The sequence below is a fragment of the Botryllus schlosseri genome, chromosome 8 (assembly GCF_051294905.1).
Source record: "Botryllus schlosseri isolate E-star chromosome 8, Bs_hap1, whole genome shotgun sequence".
Lineage (NCBI taxonomy): Eukaryota > Metazoa > Chordata > Ascidiacea > Stolidobranchia > Styelidae > Botryllus > Botryllus schlosseri.
Genome location: NC_137243.1, coordinates 20229790 through 20255841, shown reverse-complemented (window position 1 = coordinate 20255841; position 26052 = coordinate 20229790). Strand labels below are relative to the sequence as shown.

Below are 26052 nucleotides of genomic sequence, written 5' to 3'. Positions count from 1 at the left end.
GAGATATTCATATGTCCCCTCTGTACTGCGACGCAATTTTCCTTCAGTATATTATAATTCAGTTAAGCCATTATTATTCAATTGCCATCGAGTGATTTATTCAACATATATAATATCACGATGATACAATACGAAAAATCGTTAATCATATGTACGTCTTGCGTCAAATCGCCACAACCTGATCAACTTCTCCCGAGCATTCGGAAATAGACTTTGCTCCATGCGTCACCATGGTCGATACCTGGGAAGAGAATTGAATTGAATTCAATACTTGAAGAGCTTCTTGGAGGTACAGAACTTCAATATACAATTAAATAGTATATTCATATTGAAATGAACCCGAATATTTTCGGCTGACACTCGTCAGGGGTAATCGTCAGCAACTAGTAGAGAATTAGAAAGAACATTGTATATCAACAATCGTATCACAACAATCGTTCAATGTACGCTCTCTCATTCGAAATTTCATGCTGGTGACGTCATATTTTGTGATACGATTGTTGATATACAATGTTCTTTCCAATTCTCTACTAGTTGCTGACGATTACCCCTGACGAGTGTCAGCCGAAAATATTCGGGTTCATTTCAATATGAATATACTATTTAATTGAATTCAATACGATAAACCAATCCTTCCGCGAAACAAAAACCCATTGATTAAATAGATATTTATCCTGCGTGTTCCCATGGGTAGGTTAATATGCCGGAAAATCATCCAATTTATTTTTCGGTTTTTAAAGTTACATATAGGTTTTAGTTTATCACAACAGCATATGGTTCATGCCTTACAATTTATAATAAAATACATGAAATGAGAAACGGGTTCACGGGTATTCCGGATCTAAACATCTTTTCCCTTTTTTTAATCTTTTTAATGGACGCAAAATAATTTTGCGATATAGCGATATACTTCATGGTATCGCTTAAGGCCCTTCAGTATTGTATAATCAAAGCTCGCCATTGCTTTTGTCACTCTCTTAACATATGAAATCATTACGGCGTTTGAAAGTTTGAAGTATGATTTTAAGAGAGCGGTACGCGTGGTATTTCACACATATGGTCTTAACTCATTAGAACATATACACCTAATTAATCAATTGATGGAAACTATTATTATCATCATATACATTGTTGCTCGGTGGCAACGCATAGGATGATTACGGCATCGATGTAATCCATTGTGATTTGATTACTATTACTTCTACACAACATCGTGGGATTATAATTACGTTTACAGCAAATTCTCGAAGTAGCATCTTCCATTTCGATGTTATGGAAAGGTAATCACGATTATATTTATAACGCTTTCTTGAACTTGAGCATTGAACACATATTTGCAGACAATGTAAGGATTGCGATAAGACTGCCCAATAAGACAATAACTATTGGATATCATGACCCCATTTGTTTTTTATATCCATAGCCCAACTTTATAGCTAATGATTACCCGACCCGAATGATTTTCATTGTTGCTACAATCCATGCTAACGTGTTGGATACGCGGATCGCTGGCGGCAGATTCAAATGTAGAATGAAGAATCGTTCAATAACTATTTTTCTAGGGCAGGGGTTTTTGAAATAGGGTCCACGGACCCCTTCTGGTCAAATCATCACGATACTACAAAAACATATTATTATCGTTCGGAAATGACGCCATGAGTGGTAATGGGACTATACCTACTCTGGTCATTAGTTGGTTTATTTTAGGCATGAAATAGCCTAAATGGAGTTGAGCTTGATATGATGTCAAATTATGGGGATACGCGCAACCGTTCAAAAAACCTGAAGGGGTCCGCGATATAGACATTATAAGGATGGCGATAAGAATGCCAAATGAGAAACTAAAGTTTGAATATTATGACCACATTTGCTTTTTATATCCATTGCCAAACTTTATGATTAATGATTACCCTATCCGAACGATTTTCATTGTAGCTAAAACACATGCTAATGTGCTGAAAAAGCGGATCGCTGAGGGCATAATAAAATGTAGAATGAAGAATCTGGCAATAACGATTTGTCTCGGACAGGGCTTCTTAACATAGGGTCCACGTCAAAGGGCAATGTTGAACCAGATCATCCAGATACAACAAAAGCAGATTATTATCATTCGAAAATGACGCCATGAGTGGGACTAGTACCACCTTCTCCATAGTCATTAGTTGGTTTATTTTAGGCATGAAATAGCCTGAATGGAGTTGAGCTTGATGTGATGTGAAATGATGGGGATACGCACAACCGCCCAAAAAACTTGAAGGGGTCCACGGTTACAAAATTGAAGAACACCGGATGTTCGAGAGGTCATGATAAGAAGGAAAATAAATTATCGTTCTTTTGCTTAGAATGCGATTATGCGATTACGTAAAATAATCGATTATAATTATAAGTCTGATTACGATTACATTTTTTCGAGTGTAATCAATTGCTAATACGGTTACTTGAAAATGCACCAAATCACGACTGCCCCTGTCTGGAAGAGACTTGGACAACTAGATAATTCTAGTTGTATAATTCCACTGAATTAGAGCGAAATGCAGGCAATCTAATTCTAATCTAATTTGTAAAATGTTCACATGCTCTAATTCTAACTATGATCTAATTTGTGAAATGTTTCCATGCTCTAATTCTAGTTCTAATCTAATTATTGTTTTCCTGAAAATCTCTTTGTCTGAGGCATATTGCACTATTGCAGTGGGTTAACAAGAATATCCCTCTTGCGCAAGGAAATCCAGTGCCAAGCCGCCATCGCCTTACTTACCCCGTGCAGTCATAGTAGATATTATGACGAATAATTGCCTGCTAGAGTAGCTTGTAGTCTGCGAACAACATTCTAGTTTTTAAAACGTTACGTTACTACATCGCCGTTCTGACTGACATGGGCGATGCCCAGGGTTACCATAAAAGAAGTAATATTTTTTTAAAGTATAGTAAAAATCGAGCCAAGCTTGGTGTACATGAGTTAACCATTCTCATGGCTATGAGAATGCAATGTTGTTGTTGTTGCCGTTTATTAAACAAAAATATGTGGCACTTATCGCCTGACGGCCTTTTGCACCACGCAATGTGATTTGATGTGAACTGAATTTTGCTGTAATCATTTCCCATATACAATTTCATTCAATTCCCAAGTTTTTGCGAACTAAGTAGCTCTAATTCTAATTTTAATCTTATTTGGAAAAAGCTTCGTAGCTCTAATTCTAATTCTAATCTAATTTGGAAAAACCTGCGTAGCTCTAATTCTAATTCTAATCTATTTTGGAAAAACTGTGTAGCTCTAATTCTAATTCTAATCTAATTTGAAAAAACGGTGGAGCTCTAATTCTAATTCTAATCTAATTCAGAAAAGCTGAATATTTTCTAGTGGTCCAAGTCTGGTCTGGAAGTGACGGATGAAATGTTCAAAGAATATGATAGAAACTGCAACATACGTGTGAATGTTCTGATCACCAATGATACTCCCACGTCAACCGCAGTTTTTTTAAGCAATTCTTGGTCGGCAGTGGAAAGTTGGACGAGATGAAATTGACTGATTGCCCATTCTTGCCGTGTTACGTTGCAGTTTTTAAGAAACGATATGAGGTTGCTCAATGAATTCTCGGCTGTTATCATCAGTCGTAAGCAGTCAATCTGGTTAATATTTACATTTTACCGATTCATGTATAGTATACACATATATGCTGCTGTTTTGGTAAAATATAAGCAGATATTCACTTGATTCAAATGTGGCAGAAGATGCTCCTGTAATTCCCGTATATCGCTCCCGACGCTCTCGCACACATTAATTACGAGTTTGCAGTCATACTGAGAAATAGCATTTTTGAAAGAAGGATTGATCCAATGAATGTCGTTGACAGGAAGCGCAAGATTAAAAACTTCCACCTGTTCGAATTCAATAGACATTAACTTCAGCTACGACGATTATGAGATGACCATTACTATTCAATGCCATACAACGAAATGTATCTGTGATGTACTACTTGTGCACCTAGACTTGACGTAGGCTACTTGTTTTATAGTTTCCTTCATAAGTGTATCATGACAATGTTTGTTTGTTCGTAGCATTTATGGTGCTCTGCGACGACAGTGGTCATTTACACCAGGCCAATATTCTGTATTTACTCCGTAGCTGCCTGTGTTGGGAACATTTCCCTACCCTTTGACGCACCTTACAGGCGAAGTAAAGAAGAGGCATGCACACTGAATGAAAAGTAATGCAGAGAATATAAGACGCAAGCGACAAAATGAGGTGGCATGTGGCGGAGGGCGAGGTCGATGTTACGTCGTGGTCCGGTAATACTGAAGGCTGGCTAGTATTCATTTAGAAGAAATTGCTATATAATAGTTATATATACCATAGCCTTATACATCCTACAATTCCATGGTGGTCAACGACACAAAACGAATGCAAATCTTTCAGGAGACACCATCTATGATCTTACGACGGCGCAAAGTGAAGATGATAGTGAAAATATTTCTAAGATTCCAACTGAAACGATATAGTCGGGCCTTATAGGGCGCGGTCAAAAGATGTTGTAACAATATTCCAATAGTCGTCACTGTAAATGTATTTTACTATTAATTCGCCTTGATCACAGCCAATGGATGTACCTCTTCTTCGTGAGTCCAATACACTGCGATACTCGCGTGGAGCTAGCAAAATATTGTTCAATGCGATATCCCAAATTTGATGTTATATGTTATAAACGTCATATTGTACATTGCCATAGGTCTCTTTTGATGTTATGATATGACTCACCGAAACATTTAATAATTTGGCATATTATTCGCATCCTATTTGTCAATATTACTGCAACTCTTTCGTATATTTTCGTAGCGGCCATAATCATTCGTCTTGTGGTAGCACAGAGACGGTGAGCGGTCAAGTAAGCGGCATATCGGCCATCCCAAGTACATTTTAATGTAGTAATTGAGAAAATCGGATAGAGGTGTAAAGAGAGTTTAAAATGTATCATGTTTAACATTGCTTCAAAATATGACGACAAATAAATAATTTTCTTGTAATTACCGTCACTTTCTCATTCCCCAATATCAACACATCCACTGAACACCATTTAGTGTAATTCACTGCTTTCAATTTAGAAATAAAATCAATACGCTGCAGAATGCAGCTGAAATATCTCACTCGGCCCGCCAACATATTTTCCGCTTCTCATTTGGCCCGCGGAGAAAAAAATTGCCCACCACTTAGCCTGAGTGTCGCATTATTAACTTTTGTTTTTCATTGTGTCGCATGCTCAAATCTAAAATAAGGTGTTTTAATAAGTAGATTTGTATGATGGGATTGCATTCGCATGGGGGTGGGGTCAGATTGCAAGGTCAGGACTATTCGGGGCCTTGTGTCCTCGCGTGGCAATAGTAATATCAAAGGTCTCGGTTCACATGCTTCGGTCATTTTGGTTCATGGATTTATCTTCGTCAATCCTTCTGGAAGCGGATTTTGAGGAGACGCATATTGACAGAAAATGAATATTAATTGCGGTTTCCGGGTGCCGAAAGAGCTGCTGACGAAGTCCCGATGCCCAATAGTACCGCTACATGTGCTGCAGACCTCTCTCGCTAAAGTATTCTTACCTCAAAACCTTTGACGAACGTCGAGAATGCTTGTTCGCGAATAGGAAGATCGAACATACAAGCGCATACTACGTCCTTGGCCTGCATCATGAATAAATAAGGCAAATTGTGTTGATACAATACTTAGAAAGATGAGCGGGAATTGTGTAAATAGATAGGCCTACGATAACACCGATCTAAAATTAGAATCTAGATCTGAGTCAGGTCAGGATTGCACAGTAGAATTTCTATGGAAGTGCTCGATTTGTGCGTCAGTCATGGCCATAATGACTACAACAGCGTGTAACATAATGTCGTTTTGCATAAAGTTCTAGCCATCCGGGTGCAGCAGAATATTAGGTACCAAAAATTTTGACACTAATATATAGCTAAAACAAAAGCAGGCATATCACACTCAACTTGCGTCGCGAGCCGGATTCAAACATTCATATCGGTCGTGGGCCAGACCATTCAAATGATTTCGAAAGGTTACCACAAAATCCATGTCCTCGTTTTTCAATTAAATAGTTTATTATCGAGCATATAAACACAATGGTATGTATATGGTATATATATTACGGACCATATGGGTTATATTCTAGCATAAAATCGAATGTCGAATTATACTGAACATTTTGACTAAAATCAAGTCAAGTCAAATCACGACGCAAATTTAAATTCCAGTCAAGTCGAAAAGTTTTAGCACGAGGCATGATTCAAAGTCAATGCATGTTGCTAGATGTTTGAAACTCATATTGATTCGACACTCATTCTAAATCAACGGACGAATATAGAGTTAAATATGCTAGAATGCGTTGTATTATCACGTATACGTAGAACTGCTCGGCAACACCTCAGTCAAACTTTAGGATATAATACGAAACAAATTGATACGATGCGATATCCTACACATCCACGAGATACAATAACCTGCTGCAATTATTGACGAGAAATATAATCACAAATTATTTCATACAAGAAGGTTGAATGAGGTGAGCAGTCTATAGAACAGGGGTTGCTAACTCAAAACGGGTCGCGGGCCACTTTTCAAATTTCGTAGCGGCCGCCGGCCGCATGAGTTCAATATCGATATAAAGTAGGCAACCACGTTTTAAAACTCTACGTCAATACAACGCTGTGCTACCTAACGTATAGGCGATGGGCATAGTGATCTCACAAAAACTAATATTTTATTAGAGCAATAAAAATGCAACAGAAGATCACTGTCATCAATTTCATTTTTCTTTGAACTCTGAGGTCTGCAAGATACCTGGAAACGCTTTTTGGTGCTAGCGAGATACGTAACTAGCTGAAAGACTATCTCCACGTAAGCATTGATCTTGTGAGGAAGCCCTTAAGCCATCGGTTCTCAAACCTTCTTAGACATGTCCCCCTTTATGATACTGAAAATTCTCGTCCCCTCTTATCGTCACATTACAAAATGCATCCATAAAGCTAGCAATCCCAACGGATAGTTTAATGCCACGGATGGTTATGAGTGTTGATGAGAGAATTATATAAAATTAATTCTGGACTATACAAAGAGCAATAACTATAACTAGAAATTCGAGGTAAATCGCGCAGAGCGCGAAAAATTTTCAGTTGAGCGCAGCTCCACGCCCCCTTCAGATGGTTTCACGCCCCTACAAGGGAACGCACCCCCCAGTTTCAGAATCACTGCCCTAAGCCGTTTTCTAAGCGTCTCGGTCTTGGCAGTATTTCGGCCATTGAACGTCAATTTCAGCATTTCAAAATGTTTTCTTATAGCTTTCTTCCGAAATCTCAAATCAAATACTATGGTTTTATACCAGATGATGCCTCGCATTCTGAACTGGTATCTTGAAAAAACAGGAGTTTGATACTTTTTTCGATTTGTATGAAAATAATTTTTCAATGGTTTCGTTCTTCTGTTCATTTATCAGTTTTTGGTGCTAAGCGAAATTTTTGGCTTCGCAGAAGCTTGGAGATTAGTGTACCGGTAACGCAGGATGGTATGGATCAAGAACCACTGCTCTAGACTAAAGCATCCCAGCGACCTCAACCGATCCAATTGAGTATTTTGTTCTCTCATAATTGAGAATGCAGTTAGACTCAATTATGTAGGTATAGGCTACGTGTATTCGCCTTCGGGTTAATGGGTACCCACATTAAAGTTCCAAAAATCTTACGATACTAAATCGCACGAAGCGGAAACTAAAATAAAGGTTTGATGAATCCATCCTGATATACACATAATCATTTTTAGGGTCATAGCATTTTTCACTCCCTTATCCCGCTTATGGCAACTTCGCTAAATCGGTGTTTTGATCGTGACCGCAGTAGGGAACCAAGTAAATGTCCTACCGTCATTGTGTATTTCCCGAAATATTAAAGAATAGTTATCTTCTAATACGCATACTGGGATGAAATTTGATTACAATTAAGCTCTTGTTATGTCCTCAAAACCTCAAAGTTTTAATTTCATTCAAACGTTGTCATTGAAATCTTAACTTTGACCCCAAATCGCGTAATGAAACAGCGTGTTTCGTTCGGTGAGATATTGCTTGGGGGCTCAGGAATTCAATTAGGTATTTATTCTCATGGTAATGTCGATGTTTAGCCTATCATATGAAATAGTCCAATACTTTTCAACCTTTTTTTAGCACTTTACTTGCATAAAACATTTCATCCGCACAAACCAACCGATAAAAACAAAAAGAAAATGAAGATACGTAATAATATTTCATTCAGGTGTGCAAGAAGTAAGCTACTGGTTTAGGTCATCAAGGTTCTCATTAAAAGACAACTACTTTCACACGTTTTGATTTCAAGTATAGCCCACTAAAACCAATTTCGGCCAAATAAGTTTTTGTTGTCTGATTTCGTTTCAATTTCCCTATTTAACGCAATTTAACTTGAACGTTCATAGCAGTTCAACAACTTTAATGAAGTGTTTAGTAAGCAGTTTTAGACTGCGACAAAAATCTGAGTTTGAGTGGAATTTCGCGGCCCAGGCCTCACACATAAAAATGAATTCGTATGCTACGCTTTTACGGGCATTTATGGCATACAACGCAACGCAACAATTGTACGCAACTCAGCTCTGCTAACCATGCCTGACGCACGTGATTTCAAATTTCCGTGAGCTTCCTCTGCGCGTCGGATTTGTACTACTGTCTAGTCAGATTGCAAATACGGAACTATTCGGTGCCGATTACCGACCATTTCAACGACGGAGCACATCCATATCGAACGCTTTGCCAAACCAACGATGGTCATTTTGGATTACGGTTTGGGCGCCGATGATCTTTTTGGCCCTGTACTTTTCCTAAACTTCACGTCGTCATGTGTTCCGACGCACAAGGGGTTGACCTCGAAATGAATGTGTCTCATACGCCCGCACCCGCCCGTTTCACACCCATACCCTAAAGCGGGGGTAAGCAGCACGCGGCCCGCGGCCCTCGAACTGATTTGCGATTTCGCAAGACAGCTTAAATCTTTTGAAATGCTGAAATTGATTTCACTTGAAAAATATTGTTGTTATTGTTTAAAACAAGCTATTCTTCTGTGCCAAACATCACTATTCCTCATTAGCTGATGCGGCCTCTGCGATGGTGATAGCATTCCACCGAAGAAGAAGTAGCTGACATGAATGGGCATTTTACCTCGACGTGCAATTGCCCAATGCCCATACTAGCGTGACCGAGACGCTTAGAAAACGACCTGGGGATCACCACAAGCTCAAACCTTTCGCGAAGATAGTTTTCCAGCAAGAATGTCTTGTCAAGGTATCGAACGCAGCTCGTAGTTCAAAATCGAATGGAAGTGATGGTCATGATATTTTTGTTGCATTTGTATTTCTTTATTAAAATATTATTTCTTTTGTGGTAACTATGCCCGATTGCTCGTTGCCCACTTTACAGAGCACATCGTTGTGCTGACCTACTGTTTTAAAATCGTGGTTGCTAAACTGTGCGGCATATTTTTGAATTCCTGCGCGACGTCTAGAAAATTTGAAAAGTGGCCCGCGACCCGTTTTGAGTTGGTGAGCCCTGCCATAACGCATCCCAACGATCATCGACAGTGTTCTCCAGAGAAACCAGTCGGACAAATCTTATCATAAATTCAAACCTATTTGTTTATTACAAAGGTCGGCCCATTTTCATGATCAACCATATTTTCTGAGTTTCGCTTATTAGCTGTAGTACCCATAACAGTGGCCTTGGATATGTAAAACCAATTCACAGTCAATCCTGCGAAACGTGAAGAAATTATTTTACAAGAAACTCAATAAATATTACATACACATTAACACATCGCTATGGTGCCGTGGCGACCCAAAATGATAACCTTTGCGACCAATACTTAATTTGCGTTACAGTAGGCCTACCTTGCAAGTGTGAGTTTGTATTGATGGTATTTCCTATTATCTTCGTGCCTCGTGATAATCGAACCGTTATAACGAAAATGTGATGATTGTTTAGATACAGAAAGCAGAAAGTCAAATTGACGTCATTTTCCCCGCCTGACGCAGGCACAGACGTGCTGATGAACTGTATGCCTGCCACTACACCCGCTTTCGAAGAAGACTTTTAATTGCGTAATAAATAGAGTGCGCAAATATTAATTCACTGCGGGTGGTGTGACATAAAGTTGTTGTAAAAGCTACAATTAGTGGTGCGGCGTAAGTCAAACAAGTCTTTACATTTGGATCGCAACGGTAAAAGTTGGGCAGCCAATGCACTTGAATTTCCTACTCGGTTTATTAAAATTTTTCCATGTAAAAAAAGTAGCAATTATTTACGATTTTCATCCGCACTGCCATTAATGCTTAATGGTCAAACCAGGGGGTGACGATATGACAATTTGGCCTCAGGAAGCATATCTCTCCTTCTTATCAAGAAAAGCTTGCTCCAATGGATCAGGCAAATCATTTTTCCGACTGATATCGCCGGAAATAAGCACTTCTGGAAATTAATGAGAAATTAATGTTTAGTGTTGTAGATGTCTTTAAGGAAATTCCATGAATGGTACGGATCATTGCTGTTTTAGCCCCATCACAAGTTTTATTCAATTTTTTCGAAAATTCGCCGTCATTTATTTTAGCTTTGGGACAAAGTTGAATATTAGACATTTCCGGTTGACTTATCCCAGTTAGCCCTGAAACTAGATGTGACTGATATAGTCTGTAGAAATTCGTTTTTAAATCACCTTTCCGCAGCATGTCCATCCTCCTATAGCATCAACATTTTCGTGGGAAATATATTGCTGAGTAATTATGCCTTCTACCCGCCAATTGATGGAATCAGTATTGCCAAAATCCGACAGTCGACGGAGAACATGTATGGTAGTGTGAATGCTGTCACACCGCTCCACCCCTACTCGAAAATGAGCATGCAATTCTCGTGTCTGAAAAAGTAATTTAATGACACTAAATTATGTATACCAGACTGCTAATAACTCGGTTTTCAATTGTCGTAATTGATTAAAGCTCCCCATAAGTGCCTCTATTTCGTAAGAGACTTCGTGAATGAAGATTAGTCTGTGTGCTTAGATGATAATGTGTTTACCCAGCAATGGCTTCGACGGTTCACCAATATCTGCAATCAATGGTGGACTATCACTAGCCCCCACGAACCAGCGGTGATCAAAGAAGTTGGCGTTTATACTCAATTATGTAGGAGTAACGCCCTGTGTACTTTGGTCAAAATAAGACCATGAAGGTCATCTAGTCTGATCACACCAGCATCAAACAGGTACACTTGACTCAGAACAGTCTGGCTGTTAAAAATGTTTAGTTAGAAAAGGAAAATAGAAAAAAAATTAAACAATGGTAGCAAATGATCAATGAAGCAATGTCTGGGCGAGGTAGGGCAACAGTGTTAGTGTAACGACAAGAGGTGATCAAGTAGGGCTTTTTTGAATCTATTATAAGGCAATTCACGGATATGTGATGGTAATGCATTCCAGATGATAGGTCCCGAGTAGTCGATAGATCTCTTAGTTAGGTTGCTATTGGTGTAGTGTAGTCTAAGTGTAGTCTAAGACTTAACCACTTCGGTAAGTAGTGCAAGTATAGGCAAAATTTATTTGAGAAGGAAAAGTAAAAGTATTTCGTTTCTGATCACTTCTTCCCACATAAATGATCGGCTTACTAAGTATAAGCCAGATTTACCCCATTTAAATATCGATGGGTACATGGGGAAATAAAGGTACTACCATCAGAAAAGATATGTGTTTCTAGATTTCTTGTTACCAGCAATGTGAAGCAGCTTCAAATGTTGTGATTTGAGTATTAATATGACGATTTAATATCTGTGTATATTTATGTATTTTACATGCGATGAAATTGTACAATATACATACTTCTTTGAGCAATTTGCCCACGATTATCCCAAATGGTTCCCAGGGAACAATCTTCCAATCTATGACATCTTCTTCGTTCTTCATGAATATTTCGGCAATCAGGACGGAGGAATGCTGGAATCGAGCCGGATGAGTATAGAACAGTAACTCAAGATGACGAATATTCTGAAAAGGCTTTGGCTATAAAATGCATATCGTTAAGTTCTGAACGCGTGTCTGTACATCAGTGTAGGCCTACACCAAGAGACGCCATGCAGCCTGCGGCCGACTATTAACTTGACGCGTGTTGGCGGCCGTCAAGATGAAATTTGAATTAAAGAATTGGATCCCAAATTATTTAACGATTTTATTTCAACTTCAGACGCCAATCAGTGTTAACGATTTCTTTTAGCAATTGTGATACGAAGTGACCGTTTCCGTTGCGTTATGTTGCAGCACTATATGGTTATCGCGATATGTTGACTGATTTATGGCGACTCTCTCAATATATAATTCTTAGGTGGTCATGTAACTGGGACGTTGTATATCTGCGCTTTTCTACCCCGTAATACATATTGATGCAGCATTAATGCGTACTTCATCGCGGTCTACGTAATGTAGAAACTCGATCAATAGATGCATATTTGCAAAGTATGAGTGGCGGCGCGTCCCATAGGGCAACTGTGGTATTGCGCCGCCTTCTATATTTTTATGCTAAAAAAACGAGAAGCAAATTATTATTTGTAGGAATAGACTAATGAAATAGTGAAGAAATTACGATTGAAATAGCGATATTTGATGTGTTTTTGTTTGTAACTGGCTGGACTGGACATGCATATTCATGCCGCATTATAGCACTCAATTGTGTAAAAATATCTTTCCGTTGAGTTGACCTTTTCTGTAGTCAGCTTTCGCGTCATATGCAGAATTCGCCACCATCACGTGCATTTTCGGCCGTGTTAATTAAATATATCTCACTGGTCGTTCTAACATTTTCACCCCTATCACCCCCAATCGCCCTCTTTGGTATTTCCGTACCCTTGTTTCTCGGAATAGTCTAACAGATGGCGATATCGGCCACGCTGAGAACCAGCGATCTAAATGGATCATAGCTCTTAGGTAATTTAACGTCCGTCACGTCACGCCTGCGAAAGTGAATCTCCCGGCACAAAGTTGAAAAGCAGCGCTTTGCTGTTTTCTGGCGTCTGCTTAATGGGATGTAAATGATAGTATTGATATGGAAAAGCGATAATAATCCTTTGTTTACTCGAACACCCCGTTTTAAAAAATATCATGGCATGGCGCCGCCCCCCATATTATAAGGCCCGTAGTTTCGTCGAAGACCAATGCGGTGAAGTTATAACACTTTGTGCGATTAGTATACATTAATAAAAAATATGGTGAATCGTAAAAATGTCACATAGCGAAACTTTATTTTCGGAAAATAGAGTAATTACTACACTTGCTTCCACACTTAAGCCCGTATATTTTCCAGACAACAGAACTGAAACTAATTGGAGCTCAAAGCATGATGCTGGGAATGAAATTTATTTTCTACTTTCTAGAAATAGTATTTCTATTTCTATTTCGTGTCTTCTATCCAGAAAGTTTCAACGGGGGTATGCCTAAACAGGTCTAATGCTAAAAAAGTCACTTCTCCAGATTAGGACATGCCATGTTCTGCTAGATTCCGATATGATAGTCAATTGCTAGATTGCGAAACGGTAGCTTCAAGCGTTGTGGTATAGGCCATGTTTACTGTGACGAAATATTTCATATGGACGACAATGCGGTGCGAACGGAACCACACAACCCGCTACCTAAATTATATTCGCCGATACTTTCGTGAAAGCATATTTGACACTCCGTATCTACTGTGCGCGAAGCGCGACGAAAATTCTTGGATTTACTTATCTTTTATGGAAATTAAATGTTGGTATTCCCCCGAAAGTTCTCAGTCTGTCTTTCTGATTAGAGATTTAAACTACCTCTACTTGACAATGTCAAAATACCGAAAAATAAGTAAGTATATCACAAAATATTAGGAACTAGAAGTAGAAGTAGCGGAAATTTAAATTTATTTGACTAAGTACTGCAAGAAGCGGAAAACTACTTGAGTATTCGAAAAAGTAGCAGTACTACGTTACTGACCACCTCTATTTATATTTATATTGTGTATATATTTTACAAGCGTGTTTGAAGTTAACATGGCTATGATGCTGTCAGCTTTGTGTGTCCTGGACTTGAACAAAAAGTAGAATCAGCAAATCTATGAACATATAGCTGTTCACAGATTCAAATTTCGACCCTGTTCTTAGAATCGGGAAAACCGACTTTAATCATTATTTTTGACAAATTGGATATTGAGTTGAGGTCGACCAGCTTATAAAATCTCGGCAATGTGTCTGACGCGTGAACATTATCACCATATCAAACTTTGGTGTGTTTTAAATATATACAGATTTAATATCATCATGTCCTCATTATATAATCAAATACAAATATTCCGTTTTGGTTTATAATCCCAATTTTATAAAGTGCGGACCGCGAATAGATTCAGAGGTTGAATTCGGCCCGCAAGCTAAAATGTTTTCCCACCCCAGGCGACGCCGACGTACGCTGATGACTCACAAAAAGTCCTCCCTGTAGCCTACCTGCCAAGCCCGCCTGATTGGTCAAGCAGGTCAGCACGCGCATGATTACGGCCTATTCCAGTGGTTCCCAACCTTTTTCGTCTCGTGCCCCCCTTGGCCGATATTTGAGCTAAAATCCCCCCCCCCCTTATGAAAAAGTTGCCTGTGACTAAAAATGTGCTTTTTAACGTGCAACCATTTGTTGACTGAGCAAATAATGGCCAAACATATTCAGATATGTCCGAACTATGGCGAATGCGGACCGCACTAAACTTTGGCAAAGTACAGTCAAATTTGAACTGTTTTGGACCGGTCGAGTAGCTGCTGACAAAAAATAAGTCACCAAGTCCGCTTGCTATGGACTTGAGTTGAATCTATCAATTTCGTACGGTATGTTTTTCACGTTAGCCTTCTGCTGAATTCGGCTTGACGTTTTCCTGCTTAGTAGCAATTTGGTCGAGAGGCTGTCGCGGACCCAACGAAATCGTCTCGTGAGCCTCACTTTATCAAGGGGTGTAATATATACGGAAGGCATTAAAACATACACCTAGCTTGAAATCCGCCAAACAAATATACAATTGTAAAGAACAGTTCTATACCATAAAAATCTAAAAACCTTGTGAACCCAGTGTATCTTCCGATACTATGACAAAGCCAGATTTCTCCTAAAAAAATTAAAGCCAGATTCCCCCCTAAAAATTTCAAATTTTCCCCAAGGGGGGAATTCCTCCCCGGTTGGGAACCACTGGCCTATTCTGAAACACGAATAATGAAAGTTAAGGTCAGCACCGCCAGCGTCAGTTAAAGGATATCAAACATTGCTTCATAGTGCCCTGAGTAACCTTTCGCACTGGTGCACGGCACGCATATTTTGGTGCAACTTCGCGCCAATTGAGTAGTGCTGGGCTGGTGTACAAAACTCGCGTGACTGCAATGAAGTCACATCTTCGCGTAAGAATAAGTCATTTTGATCAAAAATAATTCGCAGAGTTTTATCACCCTCGCCGCACTATATACCAGATACTGTGACGAGCCTCTACCGGGAAATATTTATATTACGGCTTCTCACTTCCCAACTAAATCCTTCCGATCCTATCGCCAACTGCTTGTTGTTTATTTCAACTACATCAGATTCTATATTTTCGAGGAAATCCGTAAAAGAGGATGACTTGAAACATCGGGATCGGTGCCAATCCTCTTCAATGCGAATTCGTTTCACCTTCACCTGTCAGTAAATCAATATTAGAAGATGAATTTAGTAGGGATGATGAGAACCCGTGAAAGGTTCTAATCTAGATCGCGTGAAGACGAACCTGGACTCATAGGCTGCTTATGGCGTCATACAGTTTATTGCGAACCTTTCATTTCCTCCAGGTAGAAATGCATCGAGGGATAGAGTATAGCGTTTAATGGGAGATGACCAGGGCACGTTTTTGCAACTTTTGCAACTTTTTCTACAGCAGCCGGGAGCTTCTTAAATACTCGGAATGTATGTAGTAATGTAGTGATAGAAATGTTTTAAAACTATGTCTGGTATCGTTTTCTCTTTGATTTGCTTAACAATGAGCTATGTGGTAGATTAGCTGCATCTCAATATTATCTATGACGCAATGGCGTGCAAGCTAGGAGTTCAACAACCCCAGACAAGCACGCCGGACTATATGTAAATAGGTCGCTTGATTGATTCACAGGCGGTAAAATTTGAGGTCTTTTCCCATTTGACGGACGCCCAGGCCAGACCACCGAGAAATTCATTTTTACTGGGTCACATTTTTGAGGCTATTGATTTGGGTGAGGTCGCCAACACTGAATTTTAATGCATTGCCTTGGACCAAGTTTGCAGACCTGGAGGGTTTGGGGTATGGTATTTGATTTGTTTTATGGACCATTCTTTTATTCTTGGCTCTTTGCGGATATGTTTTACGTTATTTCATGCTGCGTATCGTATATGCGGTGTATGTAATTTTGACGGTCTGGCCAGGCCGTCCATGAAATAGGGAAGTACCTAATTTCATGGTTCTGTAGGCGCTGACAACGAAATGCTGTCATGGAGGTTTTAAACCTAAAGAACATGAAAATGTGTGCATGGTCCATTGAATAGCGAAGAAAGAAATGAAAAAAGCAGATATCCTGTAAATTTTAGAATGCTAGGTTGTACAACGAAGCCTTCCAAGTGTCTCATATCCTAATAATTCTAAAAATATATAAGTGCAAATTTTTACTGCAACTTTTGTTAAAATTAAGTGCAACTGTCACATCAAGTCAAGAGATGACTAATGGTCACAACGACATAGTCCAAAATGTAGACAGAGGTACTTAGTGAACCCCGCGTGCCTTCATCCGCGCGTATAACGCCGCATTTTACGCTCATAAATCTACGTTGAGTTAGGATAGTGATTTTAGCCGGTGTTTCATAGAACACCAGGAGATCCACAAGCCAGTTTCAGGGTTTCCATGAAGGCCAACAACAGCAGCAACGCATACATATAATTTATAATTGCACGTCATCATTGGTTACAGTTAATTAGACGCGATGGGTAGGCTAGTCGAATTTTGAATGCCGTGGTGGCACATCGTCTGCAGTGCCAGTGCGTCCATTTCCAATGTCGATTCCAGCATCTCCATTATTTAATCGCTAAAGTCATTTCCTGTGGCAATCATGTTGCTGATGCACAGTTTCATTAGTGCATGAGTATTCTTTCGGAATGTATTTGAGATGTGTAATATGACAGATTTTTATTTATGCGACTTATTGGCAAAAATTTGGTGCTCCGCGATGGCTTGTATATTATCGTAAGTGTTCCGCGGGGGGTTAGTGAAGGTTAAGAACCACAGATTTAGATTAATACATATTGCATTTTCAGCCTCGATTGTAAAGATAAACAAGAATCCAGAATGAAATATTGTAGAATGAAATGTCTTGTTCTGTAGGAGCGTTAAGGAAGAGCGTTTTTCATCGTCCTATCTCCGTCCCTGTCTGTATAAGATACTGTCGAAGTAGAGCAGTTATTTTTATCAGGGTGAACCTAAACTTGGTGAAATTCTGTGGTCGCCATAATCAAGTCTCATTTCAATTTATCATGGAAAAAAGACCGTTACTTGTTTGTTATCGTTCGCAACCGTGGTATTTGTTTGTGAGTACAGCCTGCTACATCATGTCATTGTGGTCGAAAACCGAATATAGCTGCTACGATACTTTGAATTCTGTGACTGGAGTGTAAAGTATATCAACGCGAGGGCAATCAACCAGAGCTTGTTTTCTGGTTTGGGGAAATGATGGGTCCTGACCACACAGAGGTGTGTTGGTAGTCACGTGATCGAGTATCCAGAAAGCGGGTCTATGCATTGTGAAAAGAAAATGTTAATTTCCTAAAAATAGAGGGTTTGGTCAGAAATGTCAACTGCAAATGTGACTTACATGGCCGGCATAACTGATCAACTAGACTCTTTAAATCAGTGGGTCTTAACTTTGACTCGAGTCCAGTCCAGTCGACTGTTATGGTTATTTACACCAAGTCAATTTGCTTCATTTTTTATTCCATAGCAGGCCCACTTCTAGGTTTTTCATAAAACACGGCATATATGGATGATATGGCAAGGAGGAGCTCAGATAAACAATTATATGGGATTTCTAGAGTGGGACTCGGTCGGACCCGAACCTGCAATCCATTGATGTTGCAGCTGTGGATTATACCACTACGCCAGTGGTCGGGAACCTATAGCTCGCGAGCCATATATGGCTCTTTTAGGTATAAAATATGGCTCTTTGCCGAATATTTATTTTTGTACTGAATTGATCAATATTGCAGCGACTTGTTGGTAAATTTTCATCACGACCGGAATAATTATTCTCGTGACAGTATAAACATGTCTTTGAGAGGTAAAGACAATGCCGTCTTCATGTTTAAGGGCTCATCCCCCCTCTTTTCAAAATCATAAAATTCAAGTTGCTGTCACGCCGGCGGTCAATATCACTCCCGAATTCTATGTACTCGACTCGACATCTTGAATAGTGCGACACGTTGATTAATCAAAGAGCATGGCAGACATGTTGACGCCGATTTCAGAACGCAGTTTTCAAATACACTACACATTGTCTTCCTGATCTACGGCGCGAAATAAACTGCCGTGGACGTAACATTCACAATTACAAAATCGAATTACAAACAACGCCATAGATATCCACGTTCTTGATTAGTAAGTAGCTCTGTAGTACCGGCGATAAAATGTATGCGTGCAACGCAATGTTGTGTTACCGCCGGAAACCTTGACAATCGAGAAGTCGGGAATTATTTCAATTTTCGGAATCAGTGTGACAGTTACATTCGATTAATATCAGTTATAATAAATTCTAAGGTACTTACGATGAATTGCGTTATCAATGGTGAGGCTTGGCCCGTCTGTGCCTTACCTCTCGTTTCGAGCTTTATTTCCGTAGAATACATACCCGTTTTACAGAGAAAATATGACGCACCCGTGGAATCCCATGTAGTGAGTTCGAATTACTGCTACCATGACGTGACGAATTTTCAATAGTGACGTAACAGTTCATTGGCATGTATGGCTCTTTGGGAGTTGAGATGGAAAAAATAGGGTCAATATGGCTCTTCGGACAAAAAAGGTTCCCGACCACTGCACTACGCTATCTCGCCTCCCTTCGAACTAGGTATTGTGTCTTGCAATATACAACGTGTGGAAATCGGAGAAAGAGGCACGGTAACCCTTTTAAGGGCGAGAGTCTTTTTGGCCAAAATAATAAACTTGTACAGACCTTGTATGCTCCTGTAATTTTGTAATATGCATATTAACTAGGCTTACCATATTTTGGAAATCTAAAAAGAGGACACTTTTGCAGAAATTTGAAACTTGCAAAACCAGAAAAGAATTCTCAGAAACCGCTGAATTTTTCCCACTTTGTGAACGGTTGACTAAAGAAAAGGTAATCTTTCCCGCTCAGAACTCAAAATACTGTTTTTCTTCCCGCATTGCTAGGTGGATGACTAAAAAAAAAGGTCATCTTTCCGCCCAGAGCTAAAATCACCGTTCTTGACTCCGATATACCCGCCGGAGCGTCACTTCTGTGCTAATTTACGGCATATCACTCGCAAATCCGACCTAAATTTTCAAAAAAGAGGACAAAATCTCAAAAAAGAGGACAAAAGGGCGTCCTCCGAGGACACTTTCAAAAAGTCAAAAAAGAGGACAAATCCTCTTAAAAGAGGACGTATGGTAACCCTATATTAACACGCATTACTTCGTTTCAGCATTACTTAAAATGTTTTTCCGATCAGGCAAACAAAATGGGTCACATGTAAATATCGATTTCATTTTTCTATAAATCGAGGTCGTTTCGTTAAAAAGGTAGCTGACCGCTGCTTCACGAAACACGAAACCTTTCCTAGCATGCCTAATATGTAGATCTGATATAAGATACATTAGAGAAGCGGTTTTTAACTCTTTTTTTGCGCAGACCACCAATTTTATGGGTGGCTGCGTGGCCCCCTATTGTGATCCAGTACGAGAACAGTTGCCATAGACGTTAACTGATGAAAGAAAATATGGTATCACGTTCGCCCATTGACCAATTACAGTGCAATTATTTGTGTTAGTGTCGTCCGTGTAATCGGTGTTTTTTAAGGTGTTTTGGGGTAACGTGAAATTTCTTCAGTAGTTTCCCAGAATTTGGATTTTCAACTACAGTAGAAAAGTAATGGTTGTTTCTCGCTATGTCTTGTTGATAATACGAATATAGCGTACGATTAATAATATTTCACGTCCGGAAAAAGGGTAAGTAGTGGTACAGCTAATAGCTAAACCAAGGAGTTATTCACAAAAGTAGTGCACCTTCAATACTCGCCAATGTTTATTTCTGATTTATGGCGCATAATGATCAGTTTTTACGTGTGGAAACATAATAAGCATAGAAGCCGACAAGCACACTTTGTTTGATTGTGCAGCAAACTTGTTTGACGGCCGTGTTCGGCGGCCTGTTTGGTCGCCGTTACAATCATTTAAGTTGTGCCTTGTCGAATAATTCATTTTATGTTGCTTTGATTATTATAGGTAGGTAAAATGCCTAGGTTTGTACCGCATCTTTAGAGATTAATGTTTGTCGTAAACTAACCTTTGAAATCTGAAATAACGTTAAATATGTTCTGTAATTGTGCACTACCAGTAGCCTAATAAATATTTCGTTTAAGAAAATATGTCTATTTTTTAGGATTTAAATAAAACACTCGGGGTCTCTTGAAACTACTTAGCGATCATCCAAACCAAAACTTAAAAAGTCTGCGTGTGGCTATGGTGACCTGGTGACTACTGTAAATAAGGACATACGTCATAGATAAGGACAAATCTAATAATTAAAGACAATGTAGTTTTATTGTTGTAGTGTTGGCGTTGGCCTTCCGCGTATGACATGATAAAAAAAAACTGCATTAGAGTAAACCTTACTCGAATTTTCCGCGATCGCCAGTTGTTTGACATTGTATTCAGCAATTCGTCTGTGACGTCGCATCTCACGAACGAGACTAGTTCCAGCTGTCCGCTAGTACCCATCAGTGAACTGATAAGATGGGCTCCCACATGCCCAATCGAGGTGTCTTTCAAGTCGATTTCGTGTACGTTTGATCGAATCAATTTGCCGTCTTCCGACTCATAGAAGACGGCGAACAGTTCAAGCAGCAGATATCCACGTGCAGACTTTAGGCTACATATTAAATTTTCATGGAGAACTCGTTTTTTCTTATCTGCATCAGACACTGAAACAAATATGAAGATTAGAAGTGCAACCATTAAATAGTCAACCTAACAATTTCACAAATGCCAACCTTGTACAAGATCACTTTTAATGGAATTAGATCGAAGAATTCCGGAAACAAAACGTCTGACAACAGACCACTGCCCCAAACAGAAATGAGATTGCACAAATGTTTTGAAGTCATCGCAAGACAATTCCGTAATGTAGCAAGCGGATAGAAACTCTTGGAGGCTTTGATGGCAGAAAAATAATGCCAAATCACCTTTGAAAAGATGATGACGTGACCTTCGCGGTGCAGGGACAGTAAAGAGCAAGTCGCGTACATCCTCTGCTGTGAGATTATGGTTATTCAAGTCCGAATCAGTGAAAACTACCTGACCCTTTTCCATGCCGCTATGAGCTAATCCTTTCAGTTTAGAGATGATATCAGATATATTGTGTTTCGCCCGCAAATTTGGACTTCGCTTCAGCTGGTCAAGAATCTTTGCGATCAATTCCGTTACATTATCGGGAATGAAACCGCTACAATCCTTATATACGAGAGCTGAAAATATCAAAAACATTGGTATGGTCAAAATATGCTGTAACGATGATAGGGAATCCGACAATTTCTTCCACGGGTTTTCATGCAGGTCTTGAGTAACCAATGCATTGAAGAGTTTCTCCGCATCTTCGTTACTGAAACCATTTAAAGTAAATATTTCTCGAGGCCTGGTTCCAACAGGCAACGCTGAAGCCTTGAATTCTCTGGAAGAGATCACTACCCTAGATTTCGGAAGAAGATGCCGCGACAAAAGATTGTACATAATGGTTGACGTGCTTGCTCTCTTGTGAGGTCCAATATCGATTTCATCACTTTCGTTAATTGTCCACGTTGCCTGATCTAGGCCATCAAAGAATAACATTACGTTAGAATCATTTTCCCTAATCCAATCGTAAGCTGTTTTCTCATCTTCGTCCCTAAAGATTCCATTGAGAAGTAATTCCTGAAGAGAAGTTGTCTGTTCGAACGTGATGCTCTTCAAATCATAGAAAAGAATCAACTGGAATCGACTGTTTTCATGGGGTAAATAATTGGTCCCTTCAGAAATGCCTACATTTTTCATAATATGTTTGCACCACCGACGCATGCAAGTTGACTTCCCTGAACCAGCTTGGGAAAAGAGACCGATGGGATGTAGAATTGAATGCTTTTTTAAGTCCGCTGTACTGCATATTTCATTGATCACCGACTCGAATGAAATCAAATTACGTTCCGATGGCATTCTGAAATTAAACATCTTCTCTTTGACATATTCCGACTTCTTGATACCATCTGATACATTCTTCGAGCTCTGAGTTGCGTTTATCGCGTGTTCGCCTCTATAGAATCCTGGAGATCGCACTATCTGAGGATGAACTTCAAGTTCCAGATCCTCTGTGTTCGCAATTTGCTGGCCCATGATTTTTGCTTCTACTTTCTCCCACATGTTTTGGTTAATCGTCTCCAATATTTTTTCATCTTAATGAAAAATCACCAGTTCGAATATAATTCATGCTAAGGTATATCGAGATCAAAAAATAAGATAGGCCCGGGGTTCTAACTCGGGGGTCATGGGCCCTTCGGCCCCCTCCTGGCTATGTCAATGAGTGTTGGGACTCGAGTACGAGTCCAAGTCATAGTGTTCAGACTGTTCACTGTTCGATATCGAGTTCAAGTCAGGTTCAACTCAATTTTTCGAAACACTTTGGTGATATCGAAAACCTCGCGTTCACAATATATTCCTTTTTCTCACTCTCAACATGTTTATTCAAACAGATAAATGAGGTAAGACGGCCTATTTACGATTTAATGGAATAATACATGTATAACTAATTGACCTGGTGCACAAGGCCATTGCTGCCGAGCACCAAACATTCCATACCAACAACAACAACGGCCTATTTACAAGAATGAGTCTGACGATAGACGGGAGTAAAATCAAATCGTATAGAATGCCGAGTCATATGACTTGGTCAAGTTATGCGCAATGAATCGAGTCATACTCGAGTCGCGTCAAGACTCGAGTCATTACAACCTTACAAGGATGGTGCAAAAATAGCCATGTAAAACTTTATAAGTCTTGCACCACCCCTTTGTGCTATCCCGCAATGATGAATACCAAGCGGGGAAGCCGCGCATACCAGGTGTTTGTTCTGGCCCGGCCCGGGATTCGCCTGCGATCTTCCGATCAAGAAGCCGCACGCTCCACCATTACGCTGTCTTGTGGGTATTCATCGGTTTGTCGTTATCGGTTGAATTTGAATATCGTGGACGGGGGACGGGCGTTGCCGTATTCCATATCCGATCTCAAACCGAATGATTGTAATCGATATGCATTGTTAAATGTAGATTTCGACTAGATGTTGGTGCAGTCAATGGTATTTGAATTAACGATTCCACCTACTCCGATACGAAATTTTCACATCAGGAAGGAAAGGACGTAGTCATCATACATAATACATCACCATTTTAGACGATATTTGATACGCTTGCAAGTCTGCTTTTAAAGTATAATACATATTATTTAGTATAAGATGCATTAAATTAGCCGTCTGTGATTCAATACAGGAAAGTCAAACGTTATCCACTCCTTTACATTAGACCAGTGGTTCTCAACCTAGTGGCGCGGGAGGCTCTCAGGGGGGCGCGAAAAATTGACAAAATCTTTATAAATCGTGGCTAAACATGTGTTTCACAACCATTCTGAAAATACGATTGTTGAAGATCAAAGTTATTTCGTATTCAAGAAGGTTTGCCAAATTCAAACTCCAGCTGTTGCGCTCCACGGAGTATAGGCTGATTTCAACTTCATTTGAGATTTTTTTATATTCTTCGAAGATATAGAGCAATTCCCACGTGTAAGTCATTCATTTTACTTCATAGCTTTGGCATTAGCCTAAAGCTCGGTGCGCTGGGTCGCTGTTGTTATCAGCTTGCGAACTGCACTGCCTAAGATGGACTTGGATGCAATATAGGTTGCACGGTTTCGCCCTTAAGTAGGCTACCCTAAATCAACACAATTTAATCCAATTCCAAATACGGTCACATTTAGCATGGCTGGACAGAACGACGCCGTGCTCTCCGTCGTCCCAACCAGCCTTAGGATTATAGTCTCAGTGCAACCTACCTTGAAATAAATTGATGTCCTGTTGTCAATGTTTTCTGTTAATTTCAAACAAGTTTGGGGAAATTTGTCAGAAATGTAAAAGACTCAACAACTGGAGTGCGGATTCAAACTTGGCGTAGGATATACCATATGCAGACTTCGGGCCGTTCGGGGTGGGCCACGTGCGGCCGTAGAAGGGAATTGGTCGGCAGTCGACACCTAATTCAGTTAGTATGTGTTGGCGGCCGTCGACATGCAAATTGAAATTGCGAACTCACTTCCGAATTTTTGAGAGATTTTAATTAATCGCGCAATTCAACACGACTTTATTTTTCGATTTTAGAATAGCAGCGCCCTTCTCAAACTAAGCCGGAATAGGAATCGCGTGTTCCTCACGAAAGAAATTTGTTTATGGTACTTTAGAGTGATTTCAATATATTTCCACTATTTCCACTACCGATACAATCGACAATCCAGATGGGGGGTCAAGAAATAACAGCTTTCAACAAAGTGACTAATAACAATTGGCCCAGCCGAAGATGTATTATCATTTATAACTTGCCCTAAATTTTCGAGAGCACTCCCTCCATCAACTCTACCTGTGAATCTGATCGCATGGGCTGAGAAAGGATAAATATTTGATAGTAATATGTGATACTGCTACTATTAATTACGTAATTCATTCGTTGATCTGAAAAATATACTATCCCAGCAACTATTCATATCATTTCCACTCACGATTTCGGTGCGCACAATAGGTCGTTGTGAAAAGTAGAACAGTCCCGAGTTCAGTGGGAATGCATATAGACACTAAAACATACGGATTTTGCGTTCGGTTATTTCATTACGGCTATGCCCTGGAATGCGGCGTTATGCTACATAAGTAATTGAAATGCGGCCGTCAATAGCATAAAGATTGCCCACCTCTGTATTGGATTATGAGCTCTTTTTGACATGACGATAAGTGCAGGGAGGTTCAGGGGGCGCAATTTTTTTTATCATCGCCAAGGGGGGCGCATGTCCAAAAGTATTGAGAACCGCTGCATTAGACCTATGAATTGAAAAAATATTAAAATCTTACGTGACATGACTTCTGAAGATTGCGCGGACTTTTGGATCTTAACTGGTATTTATACATACAATTTGTTAATCTGGAGTCTTACAATATCCATAAACACAACATACCTTGATTTCCTACATGAAACTTGAAATTGCCGCTAAAACTCACGTTCAAATCCCCGCCAGTGCGTACGTCGCTGATGAGGGCACCTGTAATCAGAAGATTTCATTATTACGTAGCGGTGCTTTCAATAGCCTATGCAGTTCACAGGTGAAGAGAGTGGCGCAGATGGTTAAACACTAGCGCCGGTCAGGCCTCGCTAACATCAATATTCAAATACGGAAAAGCTGACTATTTCCATCAAACATTTCTTACACGGCACATATATTTTTTGATTTTGGCAAGGTTCATATTAGTTTAGTGCTGAATTTCATTCCGTGCTGCCAGCGCCATGTATAGAGAGCAATCCGAAGTTGAAATGGAAATATTTTCAACCAAAGAGGTTAAGAAAAATGAAATTTCTATAAAGGTTCATAGTTAACTGATGTCGAACTTTATCAAGGTTCGTTTGCGAAA

The 26052-nt window shown here is 39.7% G+C and overlaps 2 protein-coding genes across 3 annotated transcripts in view; both read right to left on the bottom strand.

Annotated features, from left to right (window-relative positions):
* LOC145445026 (uncharacterized) overlaps nt 1-26052 on the bottom strand; it is a 155345-nt gene that overhangs the window by 78884 nt on the left and 50409 nt on the right. The window lies entirely within an intron of this gene.
* On the bottom strand, nt 71-25538 carry LOC145444788 (uncharacterized). 2 transcript variants are annotated; one of them, XM_080322799.1, is made up of 10 exons: nt 25498-25538; nt 21359-22789; nt 20982-21289; nt 15598-15753; nt 11917-12081; nt 10762-10959; nt 5593-5673; nt 3712-3879; nt 3429-3627; nt 71-241 (listed from the first exon to the last, which is right to left on the bottom strand). In XM_080322799.1, the coding sequence occupies exons 1-10, from the start codon at nt 25502-25504 to the stop codon at nt 183-185; spliced, it is 2772 nt and encodes a 923-aa protein (XP_080178925.1). In that variant the 5' UTR covers nt 25505-25538; the 3' UTR covers nt 71-182. The 2 variants fall into 2 exon arrangements, with proteins under 2 accessions (XP_080178925.1, XP_080178926.1); XM_080322800.1 differs by lacking the exon at nt 10762-10959.

Bases quoted from the DNA above. Each gene is read 5' to 3' on its own strand.
- LOC145444788 (XM_080322799.1), bottom strand. The intron at 10,960-11,916 runs GTATGTATATTG...TTACTTTTTCAG, and splicing joins TGGGCAAATTGCTCAAAGAA to ACACGAGAATTGCATGCTCA. The intron at 3,628-3,711 runs GTGAATATCTGC...AATATTAACCAG, and splicing joins TTCTGCCACATTTGAATCAA to ATTGACTGCTTACGACTGAT.